At 32.2% G+C, this 13,277-nt stretch overlaps 1 protein-coding gene across 1 annotated transcript in view; it reads left to right on the top strand.

Moving 5' to 3' along the window:
- The window catches only part of LOC150097797 (cell adhesion molecule Dscam1-like), a 43,684-nt gene that overhangs the window by 25,806 nt on the left and 4,601 nt on the right, over positions 1–13,277 (top strand). Inside the window, exon 11 of the mRNA XM_090406992.1 lies at positions 3,171–3,359. Coding sequence (XP_090263118.1) covers positions 3,171–3,359 — 189 coding nt within the window. The remainder of the gene's footprint in view (positions 1–3,170; positions 3,360–13,277) is intronic.

Genomic DNA, 13,277 nt, shown 5'->3' on the forward strand with positions numbered 1-13,277 from the left:
TGGGCTGTCTGTGTTAGGTGGTTGCTGATGCATTGACATAAAACACATAGTCCATTCTACCGACTTCTATAGTTTTATGCAAGAAAGAAATAACCTATGCAAATTAGGGACTAAGCATCTTGTTTTACAGAAATTATATTCCGAATTTGAATTTTATACTTGAAAAAGTTGATCAACATTACAGTCACGAATCGAGAAACAAAAATAGGTGTGCCGCAATATAAGCTATTGTGTCGGATGCAGGATTCGACAGATCTTACTGTACAAAATATTGTTTCTCAAATATATTCTTCTGCACAAGAAAGAAAATCATTGAATTCTGAATATTACAGTAGCACTTCATGCAAAATTAAACTAGTATATTTTTTTTGCATTCCTATGTTTTGATTAAAATATATAAACAACTTTTCTGTTTCAGTTATTAGTAAATTGAAAAAAAAATTGTTTAGACTTCAGTACTTTAGTTATTACGAAACAATACTAATTTTGTTAAATAGTTTGGATCTCGTCTTCCTAAGTACTAGTTACAATCACAACAAACTTTCCGTTTTTATTGTAATTTGTGTGTGTGATAAACACGAGAGATAAACACGTATGCTTAAATCGTTATTCCAATTTCATCTTATCTGTAGATCCTCCGGCAGTGCCAAAAGTAGAAATTCTTTCCACTCGTCGTTCTGCAATCGAAGTGAAGATTCAAGTAGAAAATAAAAAGAAAGCCCTTCCATCAGGTGATGATCTGTAACTACGAGTGAACCACTCGTATTATGTCATACTTTTGTTTGTTTTCCGTACATAGATGTTTTATATTAATGTAACAGAAATGTTTATTTATCCTATCTTGATATTTATTCTCCTAAGATTAAATTGGAAATGTTGAATAAATGATTAATTGTGTGAATTGTCATGTATAGTTGTAACACCAAAAATTAAATTTTCCTGCAAAACTTGATTCTCTGTTACGACGATGATCTATTAGTATACGAAGAACGAGTTCCATCATTCCAAGTACCAATATTAAGCTGCTGGATATTTGACCCGGTGTTTCAAATACATTCTTTGTATTACAGAAATCCTATAATACCTGATGAAATATTTTGGAAATTTTAAATTGAGTTTTTACCTGATTTCTACTACAGAAAATATACTTGAAAACATCTATAATAGCTAATATCCATAAAAACGAGAAAACGTAAATAAAGTCCAAACAATTGCTTAATTGCAAATCTACTCGTGCTTGAGAAAGTAATTAAAAAGTTTAGCATCTTTAAAGCTGTATATTAACAAAGAAAAGTATAACATTATTATAAGAAACATCACCAGGTGTGAGACTACCACATTACTTACTGGACGTCTGAAGGTTTTTGAAAAAATTCTATGCTTGTTCTATGGAGATAGGTTTCCCGGATTATCTAATTAGAGTCCATCCACGATTCTCATTTACAATAGGTATAGAACATTTTTTGGAAGGTTTCATATAAAAAGTACTATTTTTCATCAATTAAGCATTTCCAAATACAAAATTGGTAATGTGTTAAAAATATGGAAGTCGTCAAAGTTCAAAATACAATGAAATATTAACACGCCTTGCTAACTCTGGTTATCTCATCTCGCCATCCGATCGTAGAGGTTTTCTCAAATATGTGCGAGTAACCACAATCTCATAAATGTTATCTCTATATATAGATATAATATTTATGCTTCTTACTCAAGACCTGTAGTGCCTTAAAAAAAGTTTCATGTGTGGTGTCTAGAACAAAGTTTCTGCATTATCTAACCCATAGTCTTCCACTCGCTAAAACTAATGCATTATACCTCTAATTTTGCAGGTAGGACTCACATAAAAACCTAAGCAAACTACTGAGATAAAGAGTCAAAGGTTTCACTTCGGCGATGCAAAAACTGATCTGGGTAGTGATCCTCTTCCATAATGCATAGCATCATACATGTTCGCAAGGAGATGTGCTTTACATTATGGAAACTACTAAGGAAAGTGATCAGAACTTACTCCACCTTTACCACGAGTTGCCCCTGTCCTGAAAGGTTGCTCGCGCTTGGAACCGCCGACAATTTTACAGTTACTATATTCGGCACGAAACTCTTGCCATTTCTGTATTGCACGAAACTCTTGTAGTTTCTATATTAGGCTGTGAAATAATGTTGGATTCAATATCCACTTAATTTGTGTAACTAAGCAAACTTTCCTCTCTTTATCTATTTTATTAATAAATTGCTATACAGAAAATCTCTTATGTATCATTCCTTCCTTCCCTTCTCATCCGTCCATTAGGGCAGGTAGAGTACCCTAATGAGGGGGTTTACAACAAATTAATGCAGCAGGCTCGTCACTCCCCCCCCCCCCCCTGCTGCATCCAAATACTTGCTAAGGGTAAGTATTTGTGACTGTAATCCGTGTGTGTTTACAAGGCCGGTTTGCCTGTTCTGAGGGACGAAAAACCCTCTACCTCACTTCATGGATGGAATCGAACCCAGGTTTTTCTGACCAAAGAGCTTCGTCTATATCGACTGAGCTAAGGACGCTCTTGTACACCATTAATGTATATCATTAATTCTCGAAAAATTAATCTAATATTAAGTATCTGACTTGTTAGTTCGGGACAGACTTCAAGAATGCTTCCCTGAAATTCAGCTATTTGTTTTCTCAACTAATACAAATGCTACATAGACTCTGCATTCTGAAATCTGTTTTTTTTTCCTCACGAAGACGGATCGGGAGATCACTCTCTGCTGTTCTGCTTCATTGTAACACTGTAGTACTTCATAAAGTTTAATTTTGTTTTTTATGAAAAGAATTGATTGCTGATTACCCTTCCGGTTGATCTATGACTACACAATCTGTTTCAAGAACACAAAGCAATAAAGACGGAGATATTCCCAATAACTCAGCACAGCCATTGAGAACATTCACATGTCAAGTTCACAGGTTAAATCTCAGATAGCCTACGTACTTTGCCAACACATAACAATGACTTGGTACGAAGACATCCCGTTCTTTAACAAGTGTTCGCCGAGATCAAAATGAGACTTTTTTATGCAAATAGTTATTGTTATTGTTATTGTCAAGTTATTGTGTAACATTTGGCATTGCTTAAACTATTTTATTTTTAATATATTTATATTTCAAATATTAATTTTCATATGTATTTCAGAGTACATCATCCATCTACGCAAGGAAAATGGTCAGTGGCAAGAGGTTCCTTTGTCCATATCTCCAACCCACAAGTATTCTATCGGAGGATTGTTGTCAGGTAGTCACTACCAAATATACGTTACAGCACGTAACCAGTTTGGTGACAGTGGACCAACAGACGTTCTAAGTGTTCGAACAGACAAACAGTGTAAGCCATTACGTTTTTCCTAACAAATGTTTGTATTTTTGGACAACAAAAGTACATTGCAATAGATTTTCCTTACTATGACATAACTCTTAATTGTTTTATAATTTATCTAGTACAGCTACAGAATTTTAAAATAATAGAATAAATTGCATTTACTTCTTTTGAAGAGAAAGACTAAGTCACTGTGATGTTGTCTCGGTTTCCGCTAGAACTCTTTTTATTAACTAAGCGCTTGTAAAATGAAGGAAAACTTTTATTTTACAGTTTCACCTTTTAATAATAACATTATTATTGAAATTTGTGACAACAGCTGGGATTTCTAATTTATCTTTCGATTATTACCCTTTTCTCAAATTAATAACGGTGCTCTTTATTCTCCAGATCAAGAATAGTTTTATTATCTGTAATACTCTCTTCTCCGAAAGTATAAAAGAAGAAGAAGGAGGTGGAAGAGAATCGGGACGAAATAATTCCTTTAGCTGACCGTTATTGTCCTTTTTTGTTACGTACAATATATTGTTATCACGACAGTTCCTTTGGCCGTTTGTTTTTACATGAATGAAGCGATACCCTTACCGTCTGCAGATCCAGGTGAGTTCATTTTTCTTAATAAAATATTTCAATTTGAACATAAAATTTAACTTTGCATGTTTATGTTACAGTTCTAATCATCATGTATATAAGCTATTCTGTTAATGCTTTACTAACTCATGTAGAAGCCCATAATGATGGCATGGTCATTCTTTCTTAACTCTCCACGCTCAAAGGATCAAAGTTGAAAACTTTCAAGAAATACTACCAGGAATTTAAGAAAAATTGTTAAAAATTACTTTTATAAGCATTTAGTATTATGTAAGTCCTTTGTAGAAGAAGTTCTAAACGTGAATGTGGGCAATCGCGAGAACCCTTTAGTTGAAAAGACCCTGGTTTGAATTCCGTCTATGAGGCGAGGACTTTTTGTAAAGGCTTTTCACCTGAAGGAGAGCTTGTTGGTTTTGCACGGAGGTGATAGAGACCCGCTTCCAGGAAACTCGAGTTTACCATCCCTGCATTCTTGAAAGTATTTTTAGTTCAGCTCTATATTTGATCTTGAAGGACAAATTGTAATTTTTTACAGTTTTGTTGGGTATTGTGAATATCATCAAGAAATAAATTTTTATCGGATGTTCAAGAGAAAATCTGAATTGAATCCGACGTTAGGTAGTTAAGTGATAAATTAGTTCTCATGAATTATCTGCGGTTTTCAGTTTCGCAAGTTTAGTGTTTAGCGATAAGAAACGATCTTTGAGAGTTGGATGTGTTGATATAATAGCATTTTGAACAGCATTAAAATGTCGTTCATCTCCGTACCAAATATTTTAAAATATGAAGTCTAATATTATGCATTTATCGAAATTAAACTGAAAGAAAGTATCTCAATCTGGATATCATATATTTTTGAATCGCATTGTATTTCAATCCCAATTCCTAAAATTCAACAAAGTAGTCTGTTAAATCTTTATTTATAAATTAAATTATAAAATTATTTTTAATTAAAATATTTGTGTATTGATTAAATTTAATAAAATTTAATTAATACACATAATCATGCAAATTAGTTTATATAATTAAGCATTTTCTTGTAAAATTTGAATAATAAATTTTTAAAACCATTTGTGGGAGGACGGAAGAAAATTCAGACAGATTCTGCACAGAGACACCAGGTTAAAAGTTTGAGAACTTCGATATATGTAAGGCATGATTTTTTCAATAAATGAGAGACTAAGTCCAAACTAAACAACTGATATTATTTATTATATTTCTTCACTTTTTGGTCAGCTAATTTGTAAAATAGTCCACAAAATGTATTCATCAGGTTTTAACAGATTATATCTACACCCTCTGTCTAAAACGAAACCAAACATTTCGAAAATAGAAGAAACAGTGGCGCCACTTGTTGTATCTTTTTGTTGTCGAAAGCGGCAACCTTCATTACTGTTGTGTCAACTGTTTATGACATTTGTTTCATTAGAAGCTGAGTTATAATGCCAAGAGTGACAGTGTGTTTTGACGAACGGTCGGGCATCACGATATTCATGCCATATGGCATGAATATCGTGAAGCGATTGATAGCGACGAATTCTCGCTATCAATCGCTTCATAACTTCGAGATAAAACTCACCATTGACCGTTTGGCCAGGCTGAACGAATTCTTTGTGGATAATGCCCTTGGAATCGTAGAAACAAATCAGCATTTTCTTTACTTTTGACTTCTCCAAGCGACTGTTTTTCGGATACCCCTCTTGTGGTCTCCACTCAGCATTCTGGTACTTTGTTTCGGGCTCATACTCAAAACGCCACTTTTTCACCAGTAACGATCGTTTCAAGGAAGTTTGAGTCCTCACGAACGGTTTTAATGAAGTCCTTGCAGTGTTCAATTCAATTCGATACATTTTTTGGTCGTCGGTCAAATTGAGGGGAACAAATCGCGAATTCAATTTACGAAGGTCCAAACTTTCGGTCAAAATGTTGTGCACAGTTGATTTTGGAATCCTCAATTCATCCTCAATCAATCTTACGGACGATTTCGGATGTTTTTGTATGTTACCTTTGCTCAGTCCAGTTTTTGGACAGCCCGGCTTTTCGTCGTCCTCAAGCGTCTCACGACCACTGTGAAGTCGTTTAAATCACTCGTAAACTTGAGTGCGGGATAAGCATTCATCGCCGTATGCTTTGTGAAGCATTTGATGCGTTCGGTAAAACGTTTACCAAGTTTAACACAATGGCAGTTCTCTGTTTGAAACTCATTTTACGACCGTTCGTCAAAACATACTGTCACTCTTGACACTATAACTCGGCTTCTAATGAAACAAATGTCATTAATAGTTGACACAACACTAATGAAGATTACCGCTCTCTACAACAAAAAGATACAACAGGTGCCGCCACTAGTTTCTTCTATTTCCGAAAAGTTCGGTTTCTTTTTGGACGGCAGGTGTATTCAAAAAGTTTGTCATTTTGTTTTAGCACCATTCTCGATTTCATATTTTATTTTGTTTGTTCTATGGAACAAAGATATTATTCCATAGAACAAAAATTTAAAACAAAATTTAAAAAATCTCTTCTTACATTCTAAACGCTCATCTCAGTACAATAAAGCTGTTCTGGAAGATCACCATGATTATCATCAAATCCCTGATATATACCCTCAGAAGGTGTACAGGATTTGTTGATAGTACTACATGAAAGAGTTACACAACTTCCGATCAACAGTTTTCCTCCAAATTATTCTGTTATCTGTCAAGACAAATACATTATCAGATCTTATATTTCTATCTTGTAAGTGCCTTGTAAGGCACTCTTTACTGCATCAATCCATCTATATCTTGGTCTCCTTCTGGGTCTTTTTCCTGCCAACCTAGCAAAAAACCCTTGGTTTGCTAAACCTTCCTCTCCCATTCTGTTCTGAAAGGTTAATTTTTTAAAGTGCATTGCAGATCTGCCATATCATATTCAAAAATCCACGAGTGACGTTCGGTCTTATCAAGAAGTAGATTAGAGAGAAACAAGAGTTGGGAAGCAAATACACTACTAGTAAATGAGTGAGTGAGTGAACATGACCTGCTTCATAAATGGTTGCATAAAGGAATAATTCCAAAATAGACTTCATATGGAATTTTTCAAGGCACTTCAAGTCTCCAATAAAATGGGACGGTTCCTCATACGGTTTTCTCAAAAATTCATGCTCACTGCTGGCATAGATTTCCAAACATTATTTACGACTAAAAGAGCCTCCTCCCTCGTAGGAATAAAAATAAATTTGAATTTTATATAACAACCCTAATGGACAGGAACACCTTTTCCGACTACACGTTTCTATCACGTAAGTAAGTAAGCAAGTGCAGAGGTCTTGAGAGGGAAGTTTGCATATGGAATATAAAGAAAGATTAATCTTCACATCGTTCTTATTTTCATGCAGGTAAAGTTAAGAGACCCTAAAAGATCAACTTCTGTCACTGGAAAAAACAAATAACCTGAATTTATTATCCGTATTACTAATTACATGACGAAAATAATATAACCGCAGCAATGAGTTCAACAAATAAAAAGTAATAAGAAGAATATTAATAATAATGATTTTTATTTCAGTGAAGTGGGCATGGGTAGGGATGTTTGTGATGTCTTTAGGTGGGAGATAAATTTCATCGCTGAGCATGAGAAATTGTCCTGTTTTATTGGAGACCTGAAGTGGCTTGAAAAATTTTCCATATTTGATCTTAAGAGCGGGAAGAAGAAGAAGAAAAAAATATCTCATGATGCTTATTGATTTTATTGACACTCGTCATTATGAAGTTCAGCAATGTAGTTGTATCCAAACTTGAATAATAAGAAATGATCTTCGCAACGGTGTTGGAAATCGCATGCGTGATTAGTCAACTCAACATTTCCTCTTTTTTCCCATGGCCAGTGTCACTCATTTCGGGTAAATTCATGCAGCCAATGGACACCAATTATTGTTCCAGCTTTCGAAGGAACAAACATTGGATAACAATCTCGATTTATGTATATGTCCACATGCAATGCAGCTTAATATTAAAAACTGTACAATTCTTTATTAGCATTTTGATTCTTGCCCTCCTAGAAGGCAGAGAATATTCAGCAGCGTTAATATCAATAAATACGCTGAAAATCCTGGAACACTCTGGATATATATTTTTTTATTCGATCTGAGATCGAACCGTAATCAGACCTCACATTAATAAAAAAATAATAATAAATTATCACCTCATTTACTTTGTTCTTAAAGTTCTTAAAAGAACTGGGCGATGGACTGAGTCCTTGACTCTTTATCCCGTCATCTGAATGAAGTAAATCTGTGTGGATGGGGTGTTATTGAGCTAAAAAGCTCTAGTCATGGCTGGGTAACGGCAATAGCCGAGCCTCAGTTAAAACTTCATTAGCTACAGCATTGCCATTTGTTACCCTGGAAGTCCTAAAAAGGACTCATTTACTTTGTAAAATACCACAATTAAGTAATGTCAGTAAATACTAAAATCTGAATGGTATCCAGACTTACAGTTAGAAACCTTAAAACTAATAATAATTTAAATTTCCTTTATTGAAATTATATTAAAAAAAATTATAGTTTAATCATAATTCTTAGCAGAAAATAATTTCATATATAATATATATTTCTTAATCCTCATACTGAAGTAAACGCAGAATTCTTTCATTGTATATTTGATTAAATTCAAAATTTTCTGACTGAAATAAGCTGTTATAAAATTCATTTATCTATATAATTTAGCTTTGTACTTTTAGTAAAAGCTGCAATTTTTAAAATATAGATTAAAAGCATAGGATATAAAATTTATCTAATAATTTTATTTATGATTAATACATTTCAACGTAATTTCGAAATTTTTGTTTCCTTTTAATAATACTTATTGCAGCGCCATCAAACGTCCAGTTTAGGAATTAAGCCATCTGTTATTGTTGTTGTTCGACATGGTAGAGGACGATGTCAATAATGTCGGACATTTAATTTCAAAAGTTTCGTGATGTTTATTTAGGTGTAAATTGTTTTTCATGAAAGATAAATCTACATGGAACCTAGTAATTTTAAAATGTGTTCCTACTAAATATTTTTATTCTCGAACTCACTTCATAATGGAACTAAATACAGCGCCAAGCTTGTCCAGTGTTTAGCAATTGGTGAGGCGAAGAGGTTCTCCTTCGCCGCATGGCTTTGAAGACATGCAGGAACGCCGCCATGTTGTGATATCGAAATTCATCTACGATTTAAATAATAATGGGCATTTTGTATCAACTACGTCTATCTGGGCTAGAACCACTGGTCACAGTATGGATGATATATTTCTGTGTATATGGAAATGCTCAAGGTAAGTCATATTATTTAAAGATACATAAGTATGACGCCATGGGACTTTTCGTTATGAACTCACCGGCTGTGATGATGAGAATGAGTCATCTCCTATGCACTCAGTATGACACGTTGCCCTTACGATATGTTTTCGTAGTTCTTAATGGATAATAATTTTTAATATATTTTTGTAGTTTGATAATGTATGCTGCTTTATTCATAGTTTTAACAATGAGATATTATTTAAAAATATTATTTTAGAAATATATTTCTACCTTAAGATCACTGTTATTACAGCGTATGACGTGTAGAGTATAAATATATTTCTCCTTTAATCAGTTTTAGGCACTAATAAGATTTAATTGTTTACCTACCATAGAAAAAAAATTCTAATTATATTCAACACAAAACAATAAGTATGTTATCGGCAAATTATTATAATTTGTTCTTTTTCTTTCTTGTGGTTATATCAGTTGTTTTAATATAATTTTTTGTTCTAGCTGTTTATCAGAACTTTCCCTCTCCCCCTCGTATATTGTTGTCTGTTGAGATTTTTGAAAAAAGTTACTTTTCTTTCGTTGGTGTATTAGGTCCCAAAAAGTTAAATGGCGTTCTGTTTTTATTAAAGCGTATACCACTTTCTTTTCATGGAAGTGTGATTGGCTGTAATTTACCCTAATTATAATTTATAACATTATACGATTTACGCGGTAATATGCAAGAATCGGTAAACTACGAACTGCCGTTGTGTATAACAAGTTAGGAAGATTTGTAAATGTATCTGTATTTTATTTAAAACATTTGCGTATGTAATCTATTTTTAATATACATGTACTTTTGTGTTTCCATTATTTTTTCCAGACATTCAAGTGTTACATAAATTTGGGTTCATTGATTTAATCTTTATTTGTATAGAAAATGAAATGGAATTACTTGCAAGATATAATATAACAGTTAATTAAAATCTCTTTCCTATCATTAATGAATTTAGTCTTTAATTAGAAGTTAATAATAGCCCATTTGTTTTCAAATATAAAAATGATAAATATACTAGTTTATATTTTACAAAACCTTCACATGAAACCAAGATTCTATAAAGCTGTTTAGCCTGCCAACAAAACCAGATAGAGTGGACTTGTACCATCATTACTATCATCAACACAGCCATTGATATTCAGTGGGAGATCATTTATGCATCGAAGAAAAAGGATGGGCAACAAAATATAATTTAGGGGAACTAGAGAACTTCTGCATTTAATTTGTGAAATATAAATAATTAATTATAAACCCTCACCATGACGTCAGCGAACGATTGGAGAGAAGACTGCCTTAGTTATAGAAGATGGAAGGTTGGCCATACAGTGGCAGTTCATTGAGAAGACTTAGGTAGACCTGACCAAATTCAATGAAAATATTAACATCAAGAGCACAGTTTTTTTTTTTTCAATTCATTACATAGCGTATCTTGAAAAGTGGAAGACGTAGTTAAGAGATCTGCTAGAAATCTAGAGGCATAATTCATATTGTATTATTTATAAAAACAAAGCAAACGCGGAAAATGGGTGGATAGTTTAATGACAGGCTTTTATCTTTTCTTTTATTTTATTATGTTTTTTGTTTTGTTTTGTTTTATTTTATTTTATTATTTTTGATTTTATTTTAATTTATTTATTTTTAGTGGGCTGAATATAGACATTTCCGTGCAGTAGAGATGCCAGTTGAGTAGAATAGTGTATAAATAAAAAGGTGTATTGATTGAAAGCTTTCTTCTTCGAAGTAATAATAATATCGCTTCTGAAGATATCTTCTGTTTTTCCAAAATCCATCCAAACTAGCTGTATCCTTTTATCAACTTAATTTTTTATTATTATTATTATTTATTAGGGCTATCAAAAGCAAAGAGTTTCACAAACATAATTGTCATCCTAAAACTAATGAATGATTATTAATTGAAAATGTTATCCATTTTCTTTGGCTACAAAATTAATTTTGGATTTACTCTCTTGAGATTAATAGCTAATTTATTCTAAATCAACAAGAAATAATTGACATTTTTGTAACAATTTGTTTCAAATATAGTAGATTTACTTTAAGTAAATTAGAATTACACAGAATTATATTTCTAATTCTCTTAGAAATAAATAGAATTATATTTATTAAATGCTTTAAAAAAAAGGAAAGAAAAGGGCCATGCCATTAGAAAGTTGCCAGTAGAATGCAATACTTTCACGGATATTTAAATATATAACTAGTTTAATGGCTGAAATAAGTAACTTAGAAATTTATTAAAACGTTTTGTGTCAAAATTTGTTAGGACATTCTATGCAAAATTCTCTTGTCTGAAAAATAAAATAAATAGTCATTAAGAAAATAATAAAAAACAATTTTTTAGAAATTGTTTTCTATTTTGTTGTATTTTTTATGTTCCGACCTTTAATCCTTTCTCTTAGTCAATACATAATTCATTTATACATATTCTGCTTCCGACAGTTCTACAATAAACTATAACTAGTGATGGTATGCTTCTGTATTGATTCTTTTTTTAAAAAAATTTAAAAAGTTCTTTTAACATTATTTGTGTAACCTTGACTTAATTATATAATCAAAACGTCATCACCACCTGTGTCATATCATTTTTGAAAGATTTATTCACTCTGTCTCTTTTGGAATTATTCTAATAATAACGGATTTATTCTCATACTGAGTCAAGAACACTATTCGCATTAGTATATTATATGGTGAATGAATTGGCAATTTTGTTTCTATGTAAACATAATTTCTTCTGTGAATTTTGATCATGATTATGACCGTAATGCTTTTAATAATCAGTATATTAAAATTTCCTTACATTTATATTTATTTAAAAAAAACGGGATTTAATATGTCTAAAAGGGAAATACTTGGATATTTAAAACTAGATTTCTTGGCTGATCATTGTCGTTTGAATATATTATCTAATATCTGACTGAGTATATCCAGAAGCTGTCGGTCAAATCTTCAATCCTAACTCTAATAATATATTCTCCTATACAAAAAATCAGTGAAATAAATGCTTTGCAATAGCCGCGAACCATTTACTCTCTTAAATAAAAACACATCAAATTATTTACTTAAAAATATCTATAATTGTTGCTGCTGTTTTCATGACACATCCACTCTAACTCGAATTGCATGGTTCAAAACCATCGCGATCGCTTGCGTTGGAGGGTCTTCATGATCTAGTGTCATCTGCTGATATCTGAAAACAGAAACATTGCATAACCGTTCGTTGTCCCGATGTGTGGACATAAAGAAAAGAGAATAATTTAACATCTAATTCATTGTCGCAAAACGTTGATAAAATTATTAGAACATCACATTTAAGAATTCTGGTTTTATTTATATGTAATAAAATTTATTAAATTAAAACTGCTGACAGAGATCTTTTCATTTTAATTCTTTTTTATATGTGATAATTTATTATAACTGGTTACGATTTCCTGTTAGCCAAGCATTAATTCTCAATACAGGATTGAGTTAATATTTTGTTATTTTATTAAGAAAATTAACAAGTTCTTAAAAATTAAAATTTGATTTTTCTTCTTCTTCTCTTCCGTCTAAGACGGGTTGAGTCTTCTCTTGAGCAGGATCTTCCGGTCTTCTCTATTCCTTGCTGTTCGAAAAAGTTTCTTATATGTTCTGCATCCCGAGATGTTCTTTATTAATTTCAGCCAGGTAATTCTTGGTCTTCCAGGTCTTCTTTTTTCAGTTGGAAAAGTATTGATTAGGACGTTAGGAAGTCTGTCTGCATCCATGCGTACAGTGTGTCCAAACCATCTCAGTTGTTGTTTTCTAATTTTTTCTATTATTGTCTTTTTATACAATAGTTCTTGTCTGACTGTGATGTTTGTTTTCTTTTCTATCCAACTTGTTCTATTTTTATTAAGCATTTCATTTCAAATGCCAGCAGTTTTTTCTCCTCTCTTTTTTTAACTGTCCACGCTTCTGCTCCATAGATGACTGTTGGTATAATTATTGCTTCATATAATTTGATTTTGGCTTGTTTAGATATCTTG

The sequence above is a fragment of the Typopeltis vanoorti genome, chromosome 17 (assembly GCF_054136105.1).
Source record: "Typopeltis vanoorti isolate ZY-2024b chromosome 17, IOZ_Tvanoo_1.0, whole genome shotgun sequence".
Classification (NCBI taxonomy): Eukaryota; Metazoa; Arthropoda; class Arachnida; order Uropygi; family Thelyphonidae; genus Typopeltis; species Typopeltis vanoorti.